The sequence below is a fragment of the Epinephelus lanceolatus genome, chromosome 12 (assembly GCF_041903045.1).
Source record: "Epinephelus lanceolatus isolate andai-2023 chromosome 12, ASM4190304v1, whole genome shotgun sequence".
In the NCBI taxonomy this organism is placed as follows: Eukaryota; Metazoa; Chordata; class Actinopteri; order Perciformes; family Serranidae; genus Epinephelus; species Epinephelus lanceolatus.
Genome location: NC_135745.1, coordinates 16,700,603 through 16,725,872, shown reverse-complemented (window position 1 = coordinate 16,725,872; position 25,270 = coordinate 16,700,603). Strand labels below are relative to the sequence as shown.

General features: G+C 41.0%; 1 protein-coding gene across 2 annotated transcripts in view; it reads right to left on the bottom strand.

Moving 5' to 3' along the window:
- st6galnac5a (ST6 (alpha-N-acetyl-neuraminyl-2,3-beta-galactosyl-1,3)-N-acetylgalactosaminide alpha-2,6-sialyltransferase 5a) overlaps window positions 1–15,980 on the bottom strand; it is a 65,858-nt gene extending 49,878 nt beyond the window's left edge. The window contains exons 1-2 of one of the 2 annotated variants that reach the window (XM_033651293.2): window positions 15,798–15,980; window positions 14,803–15,012 (exon numbers count right to left, since the gene is read on the bottom strand). In XM_033651293.2, the coding sequence (XP_033507184.1) occupies window positions 14,803–15,012; window positions 15,798–15,812 (225 nt within the window). In that variant the 5' untranslated portion in view covers window positions 15,813–15,980. Of the gene's footprint in view, window positions 1–14,802; window positions 15,166–15,797 lie in introns of those variants that run through there. The other variant, XM_033651292.2, reaches the window with a different exon arrangement.
- Between the last annotated feature and the right edge of the window lie 9,290 nt (window positions 15,981–25,270).

Sequence of the window (25,270 nt, the reverse complement as noted above, 5' to 3'; positions counted from 1 at the left end):
GTTTGGAGGTTGTTTTCTCAGTTTTTCACCAAGGTGATGAGCCTCCCCCACATACACGGGGCTCATTAGTCTAATCCTGAGTGTATTCTGCCTAGCAGGAATTCATAAAAAACACAAACAATGCGCGCATGCATGCTAACAGCCTTCTGTCGGGGAGCTGCTCCCACACCGTTTTATCTCCTAATGAGCCCTGAACAGCTTTTTTTACGTTACCGCATGCTGAAAGGAAGGTGAGCGTCACATAGACACAGTCCTCAGATCATTTATATCAGTAAAAGCTCCAACACAACAGTGTAAAACTGTCTGTTACAAGTAAAAGTCCTGAATTCAAGTATCAAACAAAAGTACTCATTGTACCAAATGTCCCCTGTTTGTGATATAATATTTGACCGTTAATACAGACACATCAATGTGTAATCATGTGATTTCCAATATGAGGTCTGGCCCCCACCAAAGGGTCACAAGATAAATTTGAAGGGCTGTAAGAAGAAAAAAAAGAACAAACTTCTGCTTCACAAATTTATATTCATTACTCAGACTTTCATCAAATCTTTTGCTTCTTGGTGAAATAATGGATCATTTTTCCTCTTTGAACCTCAAAAAAGTATTTAAATGAGTCAATGGGAGACGTTTAGAGGGAAATAAGTCTTTGGTGGAACTGCTAATGGTCTTTTAAAACATTCGACAAAGGTTTTTGAATAGACACTGCTGATTTTTAAAGGAGTCACACCCCAAAAACGTTGGGAACCACTGGTTTAATCTAGAACACTACATTATATTTCATACACCTATCTAGTTTTTAATGGAAATTCTTAATCTGAAAACTAACCAGTAACCACAGCTGTTAGATAAATGTAGTGAAGTAGAGGTATAAAGTAGCATCAAATGAAAATACTCAAGTAAAGCACAAGCTACTCTCCCCTACCACACAGCCGTCCGCTCTGTGGCTGCAGTTTGTTTTTTGTGTGTTACGCCTGTGCAGTCAATGCTGCTCCTCTCAGTTATTAGCGGAGCATCTGATGCTATCATCATCATCAACGCTTTTGTTGCATTATTAACAAGATGATGATGGAGGACGGAATTAACGCTGTGATTACGAGCCAAGGAAATGGAGTCATCTTCGGCTCATAAACAGACAGATACTCTTTTGCATTGCTGAAACGAGCCTCCGCATCTGTTAATTTCTGTTAATTTTATTAGCTGTAGCCAGCTGTCTTGACATCATTCTTCCTCAGTGCAAAAGCGAGTGTTTTCAGTGTTAGCAGGTTTGTTTTTTTCAAATCCAAAACTTTTTTCCCATATCAATGTTGATGTTCATGAAACTTTCAAAGCATTAATAGTGATTGTGACGGAGATTTAAGTATTTAGGGAGCACTTCTAAACTTCTTTTAACCAAAGCAGAGCGCTTCGATTGACACATCTGAAGGATAACAAGCGCTGAAGCAAATTCATTCATAGATCCTTTTGTTTATCTCGACTGCAAATAACTACAGTTTGAGACAAGGCAGAAGTTTCAAAGGAGTTCCTTTGTAAATAAAAAGTGAATCCCTGCTGACACGATCAGAGAGATACACAAGTGCTGTTCCAAAATTTAATGAGCAAATCATTTCAAGTTTTTTATTAGATTGTTTTCATATCTCTGGCAAAAAAAACCCAACAACACTTAATTTATTTGTTACAAAAAAGTTAAAGCAACCTTGTTAAAAAGCAACCTGCCTGCTGGCTCATAATGGAGACTTGATTCTGAATGTATTATCTCAAAGCTCTGACTCCACAAAGAAGCTGTCGGGCTCCAATTTGTTTGTTGTTGTGTTTGTTATTTATCAGCGCAGGTTACTTTTGCTGTGCAGGAGCACAATACAGGACAGAACAAGGACTCACCGACAAAACTTTTTCTCAGGCGATACATTTTTGTGCAGCCTTGCAATACCTGTTGAAGGTTGTCTGACTCAAATATAACTTATAATAAGATCCAGAACTGTGTGGTAGTGTTTTTTTAGTCACTGTATGTGTTCTCTGACTGTAAGGTACTCAAATTCATCTCATAATCTTTTTATAGCACATCAAGGACAAAGTAGAAAAGGCTATGGTGAGCTTTTTCTTATTTGACTACATTTTGCCAATGCAACCTGGATTTTTGGGGGCTTCGATTTCTCGTGGCTCAGTTGAAACTTTAAACAGAATAATAAATATATATATTTTTTCCAATTCAGACGACTGTGGTTCCATAAGAAAAAGTCCTATTTATTTTTGCCATACACAGTGTTCAGTGATTCATAGTTGGAGCTCTCCTACTGTCCTGGTTGGATCATCAGTCGAAAAAATGGCACATGTATACAAAAATATCTGGTTCTTTGGTAAAAAAAAGTCAAAGGTACAAGCCTGTGTTCATACACGGATGGTCAATATTTAAATTTAATCTATTTAAAATATGTTTTTATTACCTCAGAGAAAAAAGGATTAAACTTGTGTTTTGAAATACTTAAAAATTCATAGTGAGCATGGCTCTATTCAGCTTGACTCTTTTGTGGCTTTCCATCAGCAAAAGTTGTGGATAGCACCGTATACTTTTTTTGGTACTACCTCTATTTTTTTATTTACTCAGCCCAGATTTTTTTGAAAATGACAACCTGCAAAACTATGCTGTACACTCTGCCATGCAATTGGCAAAGTGCAGACATCATTGCCAATGAAAGGATCCAGTGAGTGTAGCGGCGTCACTGTGGCAATCCACTGAGAGTCCAGCCTATGTACAGTGGAAAATGAAATAGCGAAAAGAACCAGGTAGAAAAAGTGAACCAAGTCTGCAGTGGAAACGAGGCATTAGAAACAGAAACCACACAGCATCCACCCCTGAATTCGCAGCCTCCAAGATATTCTGATTGGCCACTTCAAATCTATGATATGGGAAATAACAGAGTTCATCTTGAGAGGTTGTCAGATCCATATAGAGGTTATTTAATGCCTAAAATGTGTTGATATCATTTTGTATGAAATGTATTTTTGTATTTTCAAATAAATTAAAAATATTTTAATTATTAATTATTAATTATTATTATTAATTATTATTAATTTATTTTGGTACATTTGATGAGCAAGTGTTTGTCATTTGTAACAAGATACTTTCTGGTGTATTTGTGTCCGTCACTGTGTGCATGGAAACTTCATGATAGACGTTATCAATGACTCCTAGGGTGCGTTTCACCTACAAACATCCAATCACTGAGCTTAAAATTGTGCGGCGTGTGCAGCCAACAGCGAGTGAAAGCCAAAGTTTAGTGTTATAAAAACTGACAACACAATCTGCAGATTAAATTAATTCACTTTTGGATTCTGGGTAATATTTTAACACTGTGCTTTGTTCACAAATTCAACAACAGAACGGTTTGAAAATGCTTCCACTATGATTTGCATCTCAGTACTGTAGAAACCTGTTTGAAAGCTTTTTATGATCCATTGACTGGATGCTTTAAAGTATCCTGGTCTCAGTGATGATATAGACTTAACATGTTTTTTGTGATTTGTCATTATTCTCTACAAGCTTCACCATTTTTCTCACAGCCTATGGGTTAAGACAGACATATTTTTTTCTGGGTATCTTATCTCATGTCATGTGTTTTTTATTAACTTGTTATTTGTGATTTGATGACCTCTGATTGGAACCAAGACCACATAATGCAGACAAACACTTCTGAACTCAGCAGCTTCTCCCACTTCACGTTTATCTGTCTATTCTATTTTTTAATGCAGGAAATTGAGAGCTCATTTGATGAGATTGTGTTAATCCAGTGAAGGTTACACCACATCAACTACACCCTATGCCTGCCTGCCTGCCTGCCTGCCTAAAATCAATTTAGTCATACTGACAATCATGGAAACTTCCACTGTTGACCTACATGTCACTGTGACCCACTTGCAACTGCTGAAGCTTGTCCTCAAGATCTCAATACAGTTCAGATCTGAATGCTGCGATGATACAAGCCTCCTCAGTTCTTGAGGATGATGGAGGTGAGAGGTGCTGTATCTGCAGGCTAAGATATTCTTTCTGAAACAAACAAACCAACAAGTCACAACAGCTTTCCACAATGACTGACACGGTGTGAACCAGTGTGGGAAGATGTACGGACAAATTGTATCCTCCACTCTCCTCAAATCACCACTTTCCTCTACTGTCTGTGGTCACTGCAGAACCACACTAAGAGGTCTGCTGTGGCAGAGATGGAGACTATCAGAGAGGAGATGAAGCAACCTGGACAGACTCTCTGTTCACACACACTCCATGTTTTTGAATCAGCTGGTATTCATTATACAACAGGAGACGGCTCTACATGTGTGCTATGTGTAAATGAAATATTTCATTCTGAAGCCTGTTTGTTGATCTTTTGCATCAGCTTGCATCATACTTGCTTTATCATCCCTCCTTCTTGCTATGCTGACCGGCTTTTGTTACATTTACAAAGGCAGCCTCTCGAAAAACAAACACATGGGTGACAGCATAAAGAAAAGACAAACAAAGTATTGTTTGTCACCTTCATTTCATCAGTTATAAGTCAGAGATTCCAACGTCAACATCCAACTTGCAATCACAACTACGGAAGTCCAGTGTTCAATGTCAATATACCCACATTTAAAGGATATGGTGTTATATTCTTCTAATCCTCACACAACCAATACTATTATTCTAAATCTGTCTTCGTGACGTGAACACTCGAAAGTCGTAACATGGAAATCTTTCTCATCTCTACCTTCCCATCGTCACTGTTAATTTAAAAAGGGACCCATATCCCGATGAAAATCCTGGGGCCTCATTTATGAAACAGTGCGCAGGATCCATATTAAAAGTGTACGTGCACACAGAAGCTGAAAATGGCATGTACCAAAACATAATCAGATTTATCAAACAGACTGCAGGCAATGTTCCCTTTATAAATCCCAGTCCACTTGCAAAATGCACACATGGTTCAGCCTCATATCCTTCCTGCTACACGGCTACATTCAACCATAAACGGTCAATACAAAGCACCCAAACCAACAGGTGACGTCAAGGTAGCTACGTCCATTATTTCATACAGTCTATGAAAGCACCTCATGAATGTTGATGCATGGAAATGAGCCTGCTGCAGTGTTATACAAGTGTCACAGCATGTGTTTACAGCAATCATATGGACTGCTTCTCACTGGAGCTGCAAAAATTACTCGATCGATCGATTAGTCGTCAACTACTAAATTTTGGCCATCTAATTTGATAATTGATTAATCAGTTCGAGTAGATTTTTAAGATAAAAAAGTCCAAATTCTCTGATTCCATCTTCTTCAATGTGACTTCTACCTGGTTTCTTTACTCTTCTGTGACAGTAAACTGAAAACCTTCGAATGACAAAACAAAATAAGACATTTGTGGACATCATATTGGGCTTGGGAAACACTGATCAACAATTTTTTTTTTTTTCTGACATTTTATAGACCAAACAGCAAATCGATTTATCAAAGAAATAATCAACAGACTAGCTGCAGCCCTACTTCACACCTTGCAAAAATGATAGTGACAACCACTGGTGTAAGAACTGTCACTGGCTTTATTTCCAGACTTTACACAGTCCATGTGCAGATGGTGAAGATACACATAAGATGACTGGAGAAGACAGAGTGTGTGTGACAGCACACTAACTTAAATCGTACTTGGGGATATATGCACAGTATTAGAAGATAATACTGAAAACTCCTGACACTCTGTTCTGCAATTCTTTGCTCTTCTGTGGTATTGGATGCTGACTTGGATTTCTGCAACTGATAGTGATAATATCATCATTTAGTCTACTTAATGTGGTTCAGGTGAAAAGGACTACTGTATATTCAGGCTTGATATTTAGAAAAGGCAAGCCAGACTTTCCTGAATCCTGCCACCTGCCACATTCTGGCATCATCCAGCATTTTAACAGCTGCGGTGCGCTCCACAGCTGACCGTGAGTGTCAGCAGCATTCAGTCCAGCCCTCTCCTCTGTGCTCCAGGGATGAGGCATGTGATGGGGAGACAGCGCCGATGAAATATTGAGCAGAATTTGATTTGAGATTTGACTTGGCTGATATCTTTAACAATTGAAAGGGGCTTATGGAAAGGTTCTGGCTCACTGCTGGTTTTAATATTCATGATAAAGTGGATTTTTAAGTAACGGGATATGTGAAGTGATATTAAATGTGTGAGAGGCATCATTTTACATTTGATTCCTCTCACATTTAATTTCTACATACTGGCTTCAATTCAGCATGTCACGATATGTGTCAGCAATGTCCAGAATTTCCATACAGGTGCACACATTCTCCAGTCAGGTTTGTTTTTATAGATCCTAACTTTAGCGTGGGAAGTGGCTTCGACCTGCATGTATGCACCAGTTATAAATGAGGCCCCATGTGCAGTTTAATACATTTTCATTTACATGTGTAGCTACTTACATGTGCTTCTGTAAGCTGGGAGCATCCAACCCAGAACTCTGGAGTCTACTTCTCCAAAACATATTCCTCATTCAATGTCCTGTCTAACGTCTTGCTAAAATCTCCCACAGGTGTTCAATTAGGCTGAGATCTGGTGACTATGAAAGCCAGCATACAATTCACAACATCTTCATGAACCATTCAGTGAGCCCTCAAGCATCCAACATTGTTTCTACACTCATTTATTCAGCTTTTTCCCTTTAATTTGTTCCTCATTTGGATGTATAATGTGGCTTTTTTGCAGCAGAGGAGATGGGGCGTCATTTACAATAGCTCTGAGACAAGAGTATGGAGTATCTATGGCGCCTGATTTACACTACAGAGACTTGGGGTCCCATGAAAGACCCTGCTGTTGATATAACCTGAATTAATGTGGAGTCTCTCCAACAGAGAGAAAAGAAGAGGAAGTGGAGGCAGCTCTGTGTAACGTCCAGGAAAAAGTGCTTACTCCTCAACACTACTGGAGGTGTAATCAGCTGGCTCGTCAGTTAGAACGGGAGACCAAAGAACCTTCGATGAACACCCGTGACACCGTCTAGTCAATGACGGAGGGGTGATGGGATATACATCAAAGTCCACTCTGTAATTGGGACTGTTTCGAACGGAGGCAGACATCTTGGTACAGGCAACGATTAAATGTCACATCAGCAAAACACTTCAAGGCTACAGAAGGTTTCTTTCTTCATGGCTCTCAGGTGCTTACAGTTGAGGTTTTCTCTACAACTTTTGTCATTTCTTGTTTTACAAAAAAACTTGGCCAACTTTTACACAGCTCCTTTGCTCTATTTTTGGCCAAGAAGCTCATTGTTCTGGCAAACCCCAGGCCTCCATGATTAATAACCTTGGTATCCAATATGTTTCTAATCTGGGGGGAGGGGGGGATGCTCGCGGCATACAGAAAGAGATTATGCCAAACTACAAGTAACAGTTTGATCATTCCTCTCTCCCACCATGGAGGACATGCTCATTAATCACGTCTAAAGAGCTGAGTAATGTAGCCGGCCTCGTAGGTCTGCAGAGCCAGAGGAGGGAAAAAGCAGAGAAATTGGGTTTTATTGCGATGCTTTCTGCCAGCCTTCTCTTTGCATTCGCCCTCAACGACATGGAAGGCAGCGGCGGCAGCCCATCATCTATCTCCTGATGTTGTGCCAAAAGGTATCATCCATTTATCATAGTTTAACCTTTTCAGATCCTTCACAGGTCTCTCAGGGGCCAAATAAGGAGAGTGCCCCACAGGCTAGAGCTTACCGCGCACCAAAGGTTAAAACACGCAGAGGCATGAAATCACCATTCAGCTCGTGACACACGTCTCAAGAAATTTCCCTCCACTTCCTTTATGTTGAAAATGTATGACTTCACCAGTGATTCCCTAACCACAGAATGCCAAAAGGCACCGAGTGTGAGATTACTCTGTCGAGGGAATGCTTATCGAGAGGCAGCGCCCCCTCCCTCCCCCTCCAACTCTTCATCCATAATTGCTTTCCAGGCCTGCATTGGAAAGAGCCTGAAGCTGTGTTATGTTTGGTGGGAGCAGAATGCACTGGAGATAAGTTGAAATCCAAGACCATGCCCCAATTGGGACCACTGTGGCATAACGAAACCACTATTCTCTTCTCTTCGGTCGAAACTGAGCATTTTTAGTATTCTAACAAGGTCTGCATAAAAATTGTGGTTATCTGGTTCTAATGTTACGTGCAGTTCATGTTTTAAACTCAAAATGGAACAAAACAAAAAGACAGACCTCACACACACACACGCGCGCACAAGTCATGCACATACACACACAGACCTGCAAACTTCACAAACTGTTAGTTTGCATAAAATGACTACAGAGTCCTTGGCCATAACGGCCTAATTGGGGAGTTTTCAGTCTCGCTATCCAGCTGGCTGATTGCATAGCGAACTCCTAATGAACGGTGAAAAATGGCTTTGTTGCTGGAAGAAAACCGTAGAAGATGTGGCTGTCTGAGATGAAATATTAAACATCTCACTTCTCCAGCTGTCACTAAAGCTGTGGTTGGGAGAAAGATGCCTTGTCATGTCTCCTTGGCACAGATGGCTCCGTTCTCCTTGGCTCCTGCCTTCAAGCAGAGTGTACCTACTCAGAGCGCAGATATGTCTAAAACTGACTGCCCACAGTTTGTGCAGAAGAATCTGCTTTGTAAATTTTTTGTGTCATCTCAGCGGGATTGTCTGCAGCTGCACAACAGCTTCTGGCATTGGTTGGTGGATCAGTAGGTTCACTGTTTTGGTCTAGACTGAAAAATCTCTACAACTATTGGATGGACTGCCATGAAATTTAGGACAAGCATTCATCATATTATAATGACTTTTTATCATCTGGCGCCACTATCATGTCAAAGCTTTCACTTATTCAGTCAAATATCTCAACTTCTATACATCAAATATATAAGCACAAAATTTGGTTCAGACAATTATGGTTCAAAGAGGATGCATCTAGATGATGTTGGTGATTACCCAATCTTGAAACCCATCAACTATCTGGCCGACAACAATAAGACTCTGGGGTGAGGGCCAATATTTCTGGCTGATATCTGAGCCAAGACTTCCTCTTCCATGTGCCAGTCATTTCAGCTAATCTCTATGAAGAGAAATCTGCATATGAATGCAAATACATTTTAAAAAAAGCAAACATAAATCTAACTTGGCATCAGACGATAGCCATTTTTTAGTAAAATATCTGAGCAACTATTGGATAGATTGCCATTAACTCTGTTTAGACATTCTTGTTCTTTTCAAATCACTTTATTGATTCCCTTACATCAGGTCGGAATGACAATTTATCCAGTACTTTGCTTTATGTCCAAATACCTGCAGAACTAATGACACTCTCATGAGCCTCAGCTGTACTTTGTGTTTAGTGCTTATTAGCAAATGTACTTAATACTATCCCTAAGCATCAGCATGTTAGCTTTATCACTGTGGACGAATACGTGCAATAAAGAGACAAAATCTCTGCTTCTGCTTGTTTGAGTGTGATATTTGATATTGAGTGCCCTTCTTTCTCACAGAGAAGCCAACATGGCTGTACACTCTTTGTCTTGTTTGTTAAGGAGCCAAAGGTTTGACTTTTAAATCATATGAAACCATCTTGTATTTGTTAGATGGGAAAAGTCAGCATAGTTCATCCCTTTCCAGCATGACATCAGGGTGCCCTCCTGTTTGATAAGACTCCTCGCTCTCGTCTGCACCGAAATCTCCCCCATTACTTCGCCTCCACCTGTCTTGCATGGTATCGGTTCGGAATCTACATGATACAAGTGTCAGAGAGGCAATCAGAGGGAGATGGTTACGCCGTTTCGTCCTTCCATCTCCACAGAGAGACGGGGGAGAGTGGTTTCCTGTCCTCATCCTCCTCCTCCTCCTCTTTCTCCTTATAGAGAAAATAAAATGGAGGATACTGCTAGAAGAAAGGAAACCCCTTGGGATTTCAACTCTCTATCTTTCGCTCTCGGTTTCTGCTTCCTTCACTCTCTTGTCTCATTCTCTCAGGCTGAACCTTTCCTGGGTCCTATATTCTCTTTTATCATTCTCTCCGTCCTTACCCTTTCCTAGTTTTGTTCTTTCGTCTCATTCCCTATGCCCTTACTCTTCAAGAGTTTCATTCCCTTTTCATCTCCTTCCCAAGTTTTTTTCTTTGCTTCCTTATCTCGTCCCTCCACCTCCTACAGGCTTCACATCACATGTCCAGGCCAACCAATGCTGCTGCATAACTAGAAATAAATTACCCTTCATTCTGACCCAAATCAAACATGTTGTATTGAAAATACTTGCTACACTGGATTTAAATGGATTTCAGACGCACAAATACTGTCTGTAGCACAGAAAAAATATATCTTTGCTTTGGTTCATAACCCAATGAGGAGGGGAAAAAAAGCATAAAGTTTTCTTATGTCATAATTTCCAATGTTCTTGTAAATGTTTTAGCATCATGGCCAAAAGTCTGCAGAAAACTTATAGGCTTCAAAATTTTTCCTGGGTTGTGATGAGTTGAATTCTCTGGTGGAAGATAAAGTGAACTGGTCAAAGGCTGACTGGCACTGCACCCTCTGTGCCAGCAAGCTGATATCTTGGAAAGATCAATATGGCAGAGAGGTCAGCAAGCAAAGATGAAGAAGACAAATGTTCATGTCAGAGGTTTTTTTTCTAAACACGAATCATTCAGCACTGCGGGAGAACAAATGTGAGGAAAGGCCAATAACTTTTTCACTTCCCGACATGTACAGAGAAATGTTATGCATGTTGTCAGACCGCAGGGAGGACAGCATGTCTCTAGAAACTGAATGCAAAATATTTGAAGGCTGGACTGCATTATGCACATTCACACGCTGTAGTACAAAAGTGCATTCATATCATAAAGCATTGATTGAAGCTCGCAGTGGCAGAATGTGAAGGGTGACATGATAGCAGGTTTGACTGAAGAAGTATAAACGATGTTCAGTGGAGCCGTGGCCCTAATTGATGTCCCTTGTCGCTAAAATGTCAATAAGTTTATTGCCAAGAGAAAAAATAAATTGGTGGTTTACTTACGATGCTCGGCTGCTCCCGTCAGAGGGGAAAATCAATTCTCATCCAAAGCTGGGTTTACTGACGCATTACAGACAAATCCTCATCAAATCAAAACGTACACTGTCACTGAATATTGGCATTTCAGGCAGTAAGAAAAAAGATGCTGCCGTGTGCCCCGTCAGCTGTCTTAAAATATGAATGACTCATTTCATATTTATTTGTGCACCGCTCGACTTCTGACAGAACTGCGAGACTTAGCTGTGCAATAATTCTGATTCCAAGACCAAAAGCTAAAACAGCCCCTGGCATATTGACCACGACTCAGGACAAATATTAACTGGATTTTAATGTTCTCTTGCACATCAGGTCCGACATCCACATCCCACTTAAAAACAAAATCGCAACTTTAAAAGTCTACACATTTAAATGGAAATTCTGTTTTTGGGCATTGGCTAAAAATAGTTTCCATAAAAACTTGACGAATGAAACACCAACTGAATTGTTGAGATCTCTTTAATTGAGCACATTAATGCAACTAGGTTGTGTAAAAACACCAGCTTAAACCAAATATCTCAACCAAATTATCTACAGGTGAAAGGATGAATGCATGTGAAATTGTTCATTCTACATTTCATCTGACATAAAGTCCCAGGACCCTAAAGGGCTAGAGACATAACAGCCGATGTTCATGTATTTTCTGTTTACACTGCATGGGACGTCTGCATATCGAGGTGTGTTCACACATCACTGTCAACACGGTGATTAATGTCTGCATGCGAGGCAGTCCATGTAGACCCTCATGGCCTTGTGGACACGGAAAGTATAATCTGCACTTAATTCTAACCTTCACCTTTACAGCCACATGCCTAAACCAAACCCTAGCCTAATACAGTTTTACCACCCTGAGGGGGTCAGACTCCAACCGTGAACCACAACATTCCCAGTTTACCTTTGCTGCATGTAACTCCCTGTTTCTCTCTCCCCTCTATCCCTGACATGTCTCTATGGTCACTGTGACATATAAGATGATTAAATGAGGGAAAAAATAAGATGAAAATAAAATGCAAAAATACATATATATTCCCCTTAAAAATGTTCCCTACAAAAATGTAGAAAATGTTAAGATTCATTCTGCTCACATAGAGTTTAAGTCACCGTGACTACAAGTGCAGTGTGTCATACGTAAAGTGAACTGTGAATTCACAGTGCACATCTCCAGCATGCATTTCCTACAGAGCGCAGCAACTCAAGAGAGAAACTTAAGTGGACAGACGAGCAGCATTTCTTCTGAGCAAACTCTGCCAGCTTAACTTTTCACAGTCATCAACATTAGAGGTTTCCACACTTGGTAGTTTCTGCACCAATGAGATTCCTTCTAATGAATAATAGTTCCAACTTCCGTTGCCAACCTGCATTACTTTGTCACAAGATTAAGTGACTCTTCAGAGCCCCCGGTGTTTAATTTAGCAAAAGTTCATTTCCCAACCAGTCTACTCTTTCTGACATTCAAGAACAATGTGTTTACTTCCAAATCTGTCCAACTGATACATGTTCAAGCTGTCTATTCATCTCAACCACACAGCAACACTCTGTCTTGAAAGCAGGGAATAGGCTGTCAAATTACTCATATGCAAATCAACCTGTGACATAATCTGATGATTTAAAGCATGTTTTCAGCAGCCAACATATAATTTTCTTGAAAGAGTGAGGCAGCACAAAGTAGCCCCATCATTCAAGGTGTCATCAGTACTGCTGTGTTTACTGAACAGGCCTCCTGGAAACAGGCCCAGGGGCCACCTGACTCCTAAGGTCCCTGAACAAAGCCTCCGGTTGAAGTGACTGTTACATTTCTTGTCAGAAAGTCATTCGGGGTCTACAAAGAGACACAAAGCAAGTACAAAGTGCTGAAAAATGCCTACAAAGAAAACCCAAAATGACTCCAGCAAGACACAAAACGACTGCAAAGAGATGCAAAATAACTCCAGAGACACGCAAAATGACTCCAGAGGGTGGCAAAACAGCTATGAAGAGACACAAAACAACTTCAGGGAGATGCAAAATGACTCCACAGACACAAAACAATTACAAAAAACACAACATGACTCCAGAGGATTGCAAAATGACTCCAGTGAGATGCAAAACAGCTACAAAAAAACACTAAAGGACTCCAGAGAGATGCAAAACAACTACAAAGCGACACAAAACGACTCCAGATAGATGCAAAACGAATCAAGAAATATTCAAAATGACCTCAGAAAGATGCAAAACGACTACCAAAACACAAAACAACTTTAGAGACACACAAAATGACTCTAGAGAAATACAAAACAACTCCAGAGAAAAACACCTTGTGAAAGATGCAAAATAACTCCTGATGGACTACAAAGAAACACAAAGGCTACAAAGGGACACAAAACAGATATAAAGAGACACAAAATGCCCCCACAGACAAAATACCACTACTACTGTAAGAGATGCAAAACGACTACAAAGAGACACAAAACAATTAAAGGGGCTCAGAGTAACCACAACTGTAAGAAATGTAAAAGAACTACAAAGAAATGCGAAACATCTCCAGAGAAATGCAAAACAACTACAAAGAAACACAAGATGGCTACAAAGAGACATGACTATAAAGAAAAGACACAGAACAATTGCAGAGACTCAAAGCAACTACAACTGTAAGAGCTGCAAAATGACTCCAGTGGGACAGAAAGACTCCAGAGAGACATAAAATGTCTACAAAGAAACACAAAATAACTATGAAGACACAAAACAGCTGCAGAGATGCAAATCAACTACTACTATAAGAGACGCAAAACAATTACACAGAGATGAAAAGTGACTACAGAGCCATAAGGTGACGACTATGAGTCATAAATCAACTACAAACAGACAAACAAGACAACAACAAGCCACAAAACTAAAACAAAGAGACTCAAAATGGTTGATGTTGTGTCTCTCTCAGTCCGAGTGACTTCCTGTTATGTAGCAGGGTTCAGGAGCCTTTCAGATGTCTGTGCCCAGGGGCCTATTGTTTTATAATCTGTTTACGAGTTGGGACAAAACTTTCTATTTCTCTCATTCTCAAAACATCTTCAATCCAACGGTTGGAGAACTGTTGCATCCATCACTTGGCTCAGTGGTGCAGACCGCTACACAAACCGCCCAACAGCTCATCAACCAAATTGCCTGCAGAGAAGCAAGCCGTCTCCTATGTTGCCTAAAACAAGCCTTTACAAGGTGATTAGGTCTGCTTTTCTCGCAGGGCATTCGCTCCCCAGTACTCACATTGATTGTTTTCCCCTGGCTTGGTAAATAGATGGAAGTCAATATGCTCCTGCTGTGACGTCAGGGTTCACCTAGCTGCAGGTCTCCTGGGTTTACCAATTAGAGCGTAAGAATGCAGCCAAGGATTTCATTTGTAGCCTAAGCTGTTATTAGTAACGACAGGTGGGTATTGAGTGTGGCGCAACACTGTGCTGGAGAAAATTGTGATAAATGACAGGGGGGGAGGCTCTCTCCCTCTAAAGAGCTGTGCAGATAGATGACTGCTGGTCATTAGACAGGAGGAAAGGTGTGTGTATTAGTGTGTGTGTGCATATGTTTCAGTGAAGAGAAAGTGAAGATGCACAAATGGGTTTCTGAAAGCAGAAAATAAAACTGGCTTCACTTTCAAAGCCTGTGGTGCCCACTTTGCAGCGCATTAGCCAAACATTTGAAGGCATCCATCCGCCCCCCTTCCCTGCATTATGGGACACGCGCACAAACACATCTGCTTACCTTATGGTCGATGATGCCACTGTATCCCTGGAGGACCGGATTGTGAGGCTTGGCCACCCTGACGGGGGCTTCAGTGGGCCGCCGCAGCTGTTCATGCTGTCGGATGTGCGTGTCGTTAGCGTCCCTGGAAGCGCCGTTGAAGCTGCCGTTGTAGACGAGGAACAAGCTGGCGCACAGGAGGAGCACGAGGAGCACAGCTATCCCATGGCGCTGACACAAAAGACACAAACAGATGCTGACTAAATATTCCTGTTGCACCGGACTGAGCTCAGGCTGCACATATAGGCGCAACGACAGATGAAGAGCAGTCTGCACCACCATCATCATCCCCAGCTGGTTTGTCAATACATCCCCAACTTCCTGGAAGTCATGTCACGTGCGACCAAAACTTTAAAGAAAAGCTATTATCGGCTTAATTTAAGAGCATAGGCGGTCTCGCGACATTGACAAAATGTCAAGTTGTTAATGATAGTTTTTACTAAGTTTGCATGTTAATGCTCAGGTGCGTTCAGGAGCAGCAAAGCTATAAAGTAAAAGTTCATATTCATATCCTGACCTTGAGGGTCAAAAAGCTTCCACTTTAAAATCTATATTAAATCAAATTTGCACGTGCAGCTTGTGCCACTTTTGGTTTGTTTTGTCTTGATTGTCTGCATCTTTTTTAAATTTTCATAACATGCATTAATAGAAAGAATACTGAAGCAAAAAAGCACTTTTTAAATGTGTGCATCTGCATTAAAGCGCAGGACAAACAGCCGCCCAGCGCGCGGTGCCCCATGCTGTAGTGTTTATTATAATAAGAAAAAAAAGCAAAGCGGGGCTTAGTGCCAAACAGAGTGCACAGCTGGATATCCATTGTTCAGATCCTAATCTTTTGATCCGACAGAGTGCACACAGCAGCGTTATGGCGATTGGAGCGCACTTCACTCAACAATGCTGGATGTAAAAGCGAGCACAAACAGTTGCCCACAGGGCTGCATCACAGAAACCTTTACCATAGGTGTCTTCATTTTGCGGCGCGCTATCTCACGGCTGCGGCTCAGTGCGTCTCACTCCACTTTCTCTCATCGTCCAGCGGCAGCTGTCCGCATCCCGGATCCACTCCAGTCCGTCCGCGCTGTGCCAGCCTGCCTGCCGCTGCCTGTGTGTCTTCAGACCGGAGCCCAGGCGCAATTCATACTGTGGAGACCGAGGCGACAGATGTTCACTATTGTACCTCTGCTGGGTCTTAAAGCCCCCCGAGTTTGTGAGGCTGGAGGAGTGGATGCGCAGCGCAGTTAATTAAAGAGACTACCTGCAAGAGGGTGATAAGGCCGTTTTGTTTAATGGTTATTTCCTGCTGAGCAGTATTTGATGGGAATCTCTGCTCGGATTACTCTGGGGTACAGTGAGCCCACGCCATGTCATCTTTTGACGTCTGCTGGATAAAATATAAGGTGGAGTATGACTGCAGGAGGAGTTAAACGGCAGCGATTATATCCTGGAGCAAACACACTGAGTCTCTGGTATTCAGGTGGATTGTTACAAGTAGTTTTACTCAGGTAGCACTGCACTTCAGTACACATTTATGGTCACATTTAAGGTCCTTGGACTATACTTGAGTATTTCCCTTTCATTCCACTTCACATTTCAGAGATGCTTTCAGGCACTACATTTGTTTGACAGTTTAAAGGACAACTTCGGTATTTTTCAACCTGGGCTCTATTTCCCCATGTGTATGTGTGCGTATGATTCATGGGTACAACTCGTTCTAAAACTGGTTCAGTATTGAGGGAGGCGGATGCAACCGGAGCCGCGAAATGAGCTAAAACGGTAACAGGGGCAAATACGTCCCGTATAAGTTTGCGCATTAAAAGTGCTTTTTTCGCCACTGACCGGTTCAGAACGCCAGTGCTATGAGTGGAGTCAGCTGTCAGTCAGTGTTGGAGCAGAGAGGCGGAGGGCTGCCCCGCTGGGTCCTGTAAGTGAATATGTGTGTATGAAGTGTGTGTGTTACGCTAGAAGAGTCAGAGTCAGAGGACGGAGTCTTTTACGTGCTACCCCCTGGAGTGTTACCGAGTTTTTGGAGTGCTCAAATAAACGGGCCTTTTTCCCGAACGCAAGAACAGGATGTCGCGCAACACCCCGTACAGCTTTCATAGGCTGCCTTTGTCGGACGGCGAGATGCTGAAGTTGCGTCTAGTTGTGCTACAAATGGATGCTAACACTCCTGTCCAGACACTGCGCCTTGCAGACCATCGGGTCTGCAGTGCTCACTTCTCCCATGATGACTACTGCCAGCTGAAGAAGAGAAGACATCCAATCCCGAAACACCTCTTCCTCAAGAAAGCGGCTGTCCCACGAGTAGAGAGAGCTACAGACACAGTGGAGCAAAGCTTGTGACATCACACAGCCCAGAGGTAAGGGAAAGGCTAAGTTAGTATGCTATTTACAGAGATAGCACTGGCGATCTGAACCGGTCAGTGGTAAAAAAACACACACTTCATAAACACATACTCACTTACAGTACCCAGCGGGGCAGCCCTTTCATTGCTTTTACTTGCAGTAGCTCAGTCCATAGGGACTTGGGTTGGGAATCGGAGGGTTGCCTGTTCGAGTCCCCGTCCAGACCAAAAAAAATGGAGCGTGGACTGGTGGCTGAAAAGGTGCCAGTTCACCTCCTGGGCACTGCCAAGGTGCCCTTGAGCAAGGCACCGAACCCCCCAACCGCTCAGGGTGCCTCACCAAGGGCAGCCCCCTCACTCTGACATCTCTCCACTTTGTGCATGTATAGGTCCTGTTTGTGCATGTGTGTGTCTTTCAGACCTGTGTGTAATTGACAAGCAAGAGTGAAAACATTGAATTTCTCCTCAGGGGGATTAATAAAAGTAAATAAACTTAAACTTAAATCAGTATTTTTAACCTGTGTGTGTGTGTGCGGGGGACTGTTTTTAAATTTATAAGATATGAAAACGTCCACCATCACTGCTGTTACATCAGAACACCCTTTTTTAACATGAGTTCAACAGCTTTTGATCCACCTCTTTTTTAATATTTGTCAAATTTTCTCTTTCATACTATGGATTGTAAAATGTAAATAAAAAAATTGCTTACTGACTTACTGAAACCACCCAACCTAAAAATCACTGAGTGTGCTGCTACCTTTTCATTTTCTACATTTCTTTCCCTTTATGTGATACCTATTGTTAAAAGCAAAGCTGAAAATACTTTCTTTTTTTTAGGTCGATCTGACCTAGCTGCAGCCCCATTAGTCTTAAAATGAGACTACACAGTCCATAACCTGAACAAACATCATGTATTTCAGCTTTAAAACGAAAGTGAGCACAATCATTTTCAGTGTTGCATCAACATTCTGCAGCATATGGCTCTGGTGCTGAACCTCTGCTGCACCTCTTTTTATTGTTGGTATCTTGGTAGTGAACATATGTCCATGCTTTGTGTGTGCTGTTGCTTACTGTATCTGTCTATCAAAGTCCTCCATATGTACACATACAGCACAATAAATAGCTGTTTGTTTTTTTCTAGCCACACAGAAACAGCCATCTCTTGAAAAATGAAAACTACATTGGCAACTCTAAACTCTCTGTGTGGAGTTCTGAAAGTGATGTGTTTAATGTTTCAAGCAACATCAACAGCAGTTTTGCATAAATATTAATAAAGTTTATGTAAGCAACAGAACACTTTCCAAAACAAAGTTCAAAAGGCTTCACAGAGCAGCAGAGAGAGAAAACTACCAAACCACAAAAAACAGCGGGAACATGTCAGGAGACTTTTGGGGGACTTTTTAATTGGAATTCACAACAGTTTGTATTGAGACAGCTTCGAACAACTCTGCAGAAAGTCAAAGTTCAATATATTCATAATACAGCTGCTGGTTTCATAACACTTTATTTTACTCGGTCGTTACTTTCTGATCATTTGAAGAAAACTCACTAGAAATAATTGTGTGATTTGGTGCAAATTGTAGGGAAAGGAATTCTAGGATATTATTTATTCTTTGTTAGTTTAGTTTAAAAGCAATTGTTGATTTCCAGAGGAAGTTCCCTCAAAGGACCACTCAATTGAAGTAAAATGTATTAATAATTAATTTCTTATTGTAACTTTTATGTTGAAGTGTATACTTGTTTTTGCAGGTGTACATTTTACATATCTGGGCAATGACTAAAAGACAATGTCAGTTAATTAATATTCATTATTTAGAGGTGCACAGTTTGACCGCAACTAGTGCCAAATTACATGGTTCTTTTCAGCATACTTCAGGTTATTAGGAAATTATTTTTGATTGAAGTGTATGAATCATCACCAGTTGATCACAATAATTGAGGTCGTAGTGATGCTGTAGCGAAAACAAAACAAAAACATTTAAAATGAGAAAAAGAAAATGAAGTCAAATAAAATAACCAACAAAAAAAAGAGAGACAAACAAAACTGAAGTAACACCATGTTTGTACAAGAGTGATGTAAAACAAGACAATGATGGAGCTACAGCCTGACAGTTTCATCCATACTACAGATGTTAACCTCACAGAGAAGGTCAGATCCCTTCATTTACAGCTCGGCTTCAGGATTAACTAAAAGCTCCCCGTACTGCCCGGAGGTCTCATGATGGGATTTGACTGGAGATGTTTGCAACGTCAAGCACCAGACTTGAAAAGTGATCAATGAAATGTTGAAAATGATGGTTCTGAAATCGACCAGTGGGGCGAGGATGAAAACAGAAGAAATATAGTCACGTCTTGTGGATTTAGTCAGAAGTCTCACTGCTGCGGTCTGTACTGTATGTAGAGAGGAGAGGGAATTCTGACTCACACAGAAGTATTTTTTAAAAAAGAGGTGATATAAAACCATATTTCACCTTAACCAGGTCAGGGTGGGAAAAAATGTGTTTTTGAAGAAGTTTTCTGGTTCACAGACGAAGAAATGAGTATGAAAGAAAGAACTTAGAAAAGATAAGCAGATACAAGAAAAAAGAACCTCTGACTCACACTAAAGTTATGAGATCTAAACTAACAAAGCATCACATCCCCAAACACATTCAGAATACTATAATTAATATCTTTATGTGAATATGGATCTATCATCAGTACAAACAGCAGACTATAGTGACCAGTGCCCAGTGACCTTGCACATTCAGAGTCCTATAGAACAAGAACAAGCAAGAACAAGAGCTAATGAGAAATCAACACACATAAACAACTTAGCTAACAAACAATTATGATAAATACAAACAATAAAAGAATACGGTACGTGAAAATTTGCAAATTTTGTCGTCTTCTTCGTCTCTTTTTTGTACTGCGCCCCAGATGTCTTTTTCCTTTTCATTTTTCCTACTCCAATGATCTGTTCTTGCACTTCAATCCACCAGTGCCCCATCAACACTCTAGTTCTGACTGTGACAATCACTCACTGATGAACACATTAAGATGAACTGACTACAGACCTACTGTCACACTCTTAATCAGCTGAATGTCCCGCTTTGTCACCAGCACTGGCAGATCTTACTACAGGTGACATAGGCAGCTGCCTAGGGTGCCACCCAGAAAGACCTATTTATCAGGTGATCAGAAACATGACTCTGAATGATTGATTATGATGTTCTGTATCTACTGGATGTTTTAATATGCAATACAACTTTCCCTAACATTAATACAGCAGAAAACCAACAGCACTGTTACGTTTGTACTGCTGTTTGCATCATTTGCCGCCACTTCGGCTCAGCCACCTCCATGTTTGTTTGTGAGAGCAATCCTGGCCCAGAGTCTGAATGTCATATATTGAACCTATAAAGGTCAAGTGTGTAGAATTAAGTGGCATCTAGTGGTGAGGTTGTACATCTGGAACTTCTCCTGTGTGCCAAGTGAGTAGGAGAACTACCATGGCAAACGTGAAATCATGAATGGCCCCTTCTAGAGCCAGTGTTTGGTTTGTCTGTTCTGGAACAAAGTAGAAACAACATGGCAGACTCTATGGAAGAAGACTCACTTCGTATGTGGATATAAATGGCTCAGTCTACGGCAACAACAACACAACAACTCTTATTTTCAGGTGATTATAAACCAATAAAAAACGCTAACACACAGACACCCCTAAATCCTGCACACTGGACCTTTAATGCAGGTTTCAAAACCAGTCAGAAATGCATTGTTTGCCTCTACATCGTCTCCTAAAACAGTGGGTCACTGCTGTTTTTAGCAAACCTGACAGAATAAGACAGACTTGGTGCTCTTGTGATTATTAACTGTACCAAACCAGTGTCTGACAACCACATCACCAGACAGGATAGTGATCCTGCAAAACCCCAGACTACACTGACTGACATTTGTTTTTGTTGTTGTTTGTACTTCCACACCCTAAAAATGGCACACATCTTTTCTTGGCACTGAATGTTGGGATGTGAGTCACAGATTTGTTAAATATGGATGTAATGTTTTTTTGGATACTGTATGTGCAATTGACTCAAAATAAACATTGGCTGTAATTGTTGTAATAAAACATGCCCCTTGCAACAGTGCGGCTCACTGATGCATTTCTGAACAACAGTGGAGCTCTATGCTGCACAGGAATAAGCTATATTAATTTAAAAAAACATAAAATATCTGCAGACGTATCCTTTAAAGTGCCTATATAATCACATCATCTCCAGCTCTCTCCTCTGGCCCCATCACTGCAGCCTCCACACAACAATCCACCACACAACCGACAGTTAAACTGCACATCACAATACGTTAAACCTGAAATATGCCGCATGTTTCAACCCGATTTGCCAGTGATTGTTTACAATCTGCTTATGAAATAAATAAAACAAAAAAGTTCCTCATGGGAAATGCAGGAGAGACTTCCCTAAAGCAACAATCCACATCAGTATCGCCATCAGAGTCACGGGGGAATGTGTGATAACACGGTGTAAGGTTGGAAGGCTCAACAACAACAACAATAACAACAACAACAAGAGCACATCAGAAAAACCGTTTCAAAGAAAGGGCGTCTCTGAAGTGTGCACTTACTGAAGGGCAGCGAAAGGGCATGTGGATCTCTGAGCTTTAATGGGAATATTTAGGAAATTTGGCCAATGGGCACTAACAAGCACTTTTTGAGGTAACTATTGCATAAGTCTTGATGTGTTATGCATCTACATTATGGCTGCAGTTGTGTTTTACACTGTAGAGTAAAACCAGGATAATATTTGTGACATAAAATTGTAATATGCCCCAACTACACAACGATCAGACCATTCGGTGTACGGCTTAAAAAAGAGCACAGTCTGTTTTTTATGTTCATAGCTCCTCTTGGGAGACAGGACAAAAGTGTACCAAGAGTTCAACGAGCACTTAGTAGAAAACAGGACTTCTGTATGGCAACACCTGCACTTTAATTCCCCCAGAGTTACTAAACTGCTAGTTTTATCTGCAGTCCCTCGACGCGAGTAAAGAATAAAAGAGAAAACTGGAGATTAACCCAAATGTAATATGAACATGAGGTGAATGTGCCTGATACATCCCCATATACAGGGATTTAGTAAATACTTCAATGTTCTAATGATTAATGTGATTCGTTGTGGTATTCCATACTTCAAGAAGGATTTAAATGAAAGGAAATATTACGACTACTACAGCTCATATAGTATGCTGGTGTTTATACATGACTCTTTTGTAAGATAAAGGGATCAAACCTCCAGTGTGAGTTTCTGGCAAATGCTGTAAAGCCAGACACAGAGAAGTCAGAGCCAAAGCACTAACCCTGCTTGTTTCTCTTCTATGTGCTGTTAAGAGTCTGTGCTTGCAATTCTGCTGGTGTAATCTCACTTTACCGCTGCTTTTCAAACACACAGGGACCCGAGGGGGAAGCATTCAGAAAAAAAAAATGTGCACAAAATCTTAAAATAACTATGGTTTTAGTGAACTTTAACTCAAGTCATTTTTAAAAAGGAGTTTCACTATGAGTATTCATGAAGGGCCAGTGCAGATCACTGCTGCGTGTGGGCGGCTCAGCGCTCTGTACTCTTACCATGACGATCAGGCCGTGAGCAGTCATACAAATTTAAAATGCAATCACCATGCAAGCAACCTAACACGGCAGCAGCACCAGCAGCATGTTGATCGATGTTAATGGGCCTCGTAACACTGAGGTTATGGCGCTCACAGAGCTGCGTCTGATCGCCAGGGCCAGCTCGACGATGATGATGACGATGATGGTGAGGTTACTGTGAAAGATGGCCGCTGCTGCTGAGCACGTGGACAGTGGATGCTGATCAGCAGGTGTTTACGATGCCTTTAACACACAGGAGGGCCCAGGCACCTACTTATTGCCTGTCGTAGGCCGTTACATGGTTGATTGTCTAGGGTCCGCATGGTGCTATATTTCTCCCTTTTATGTTCTCTCTAATCCTCTGCAGATCTGATTTATGAGTGAAAGCTGCTCCCCATGGTGCTGCAGGAGGAGGACCTTGACAAGGGAATCTGACTGGCTTTTTGTCCTTTCCATAATTAGAGAGTACATCCAATTCACCCCGTTCATTACCCCTGGGCCCAGTGACAAATGATGAGGAGGCCTGCTTTAATGCAGGCTCACTAGCTGTCCCGTTCGGGGTGAATGAGCAACAGTGCATACAAGAGGATGGGAGATAGGAGACGCAGTCCGAGGTAGTTCAGTTATCATATTACACAAAAGGTAATTCTGTTTTTTTTTATACATGTATGCTTCTTAGAGAGTATCTGCACATTTCACCAGAGGACTGAACACACTGAGATTTAAATGACCACAAGAGTCACCATAAATCTAAACACTTTTTTTAATTACTGACAACCAATTAGAGAATAATTGTGCTGTCATTTGGATTTTTAAAACATATATATATATCTTTTTTTGTCCTTCAGGCAGTCACTTCTTTCTATGTATTCCATTTATTTCCATCTGTTTAGTTTCTATAAATGGCAGATCAGTTAGCAGATGCTTGAAACTTGCCCGAATCCATCAAATAATTAATAATTTCACATGAATAATGGGTCAAATCTGAGAGAGATGAACTCACAGACAAACCCTTAGTTCGATGGTGCATTAGTGTTTTTCAGCTCTTTGCTTTTAGTTTCGCAGTCTGCAACTTTTCTGCTTTGATTCAGACTCACTGCTCTCATTTGCACTGTTTTCCAGATGTGGCACACAGCTGTTTTCAGCTAAAAAGCTTTGATAAAGCCATACACTACACTACACTACATTACACTACACTAAGCCGTACACTACAAGCCTAGCACCAAATGAACCAGATAAAGGCAGTGACAGTAAAAGTGGAGTATCTAAGGCCAGAGCCATGGGATAAACATTGGGGAATCTGACAGGGTGTCTGTCCAAAATTTGAAAACTCATTTCAGTTCGATTTTATTTAGTAAGCCCAATATTACAAATCACAAATTTGCCTCAGAGGGCTTTTCAGCATACGACATCCTTCTGTCCTTTGGCCCCTCACAGTGGATACGGAAAAACTTTCCCAAATTAAGCCCTTTCACAGGGGGGGGAATGGTAGAAACCTCAGGAAGAGCAACTAAGGAGAGATCCCGTTTCCAGGATGGACAGACGTGCAATAGATGTCGTACAGAACAGATCAACATAATAAATTTACAGTACTCCTACTGTATTATTTTATTTATCATAATCAAGTCCAGCTATACAGTATGCTATGCAAATGTGCAATAAATAGAAGCTACTACTGTCTGAACAAATTACACATGCAGTGCAATATAAATAATTGATGCTTTACACAGACTTATTGTGGGCTAACTGACAAATGTAACATAATAAGGACATTAATGTTGTTTGAATCCACTCCGTAATCGCTTTTCCTGTTGGGGGTCGCCAGATTATTGCGGGGCTAACATTTAGAGACAGACAACCATTCACGCTCACATTCACACCTATGGGCAATCCAGACTCACCAATTAACCTGCATGTCTTTGGGCTGTGGGAGGAAGCAGGAGTACCCAGAGAAAACCCACAGTGGCACGGGGTTTGAGCCAGGAACCCTCTTCTGTGAAGTGAAAATGCCAACCACTGCACCAATATCTAGTGACCACAGACCCAGGTTCTACTCAGGAGTTGTCGGCAACAGTTTGCTTATTCAAAACAACAACTTTATAGAAGATCATTCACCACTTTTGTGTTTACAGCTTGTTACGCTGCCTTCAAATAGCAAAAAATAAAATAAACAAAACAAAAAAATCGATTAATGCAAAGTTAAAGAAAGGATAAAGTGACACTGTAAGTAAGAGGTATCAGACTTTTTCCATCAGTCTGCACTTACACCTCCATTACTGCACAAAGAAAAGTCTAAGTCTCACCAAAGTAATGGAGGCAACATATTCTCAGTTGAGAATGATACAACTTAAACTATATTAAAAGGTTTTGGGTCAGCTTATTGATTGTCACATTTGTGACAAAAAGAATAGGAACAAGAAAGATGGAGAGAAAGATTTAAAAA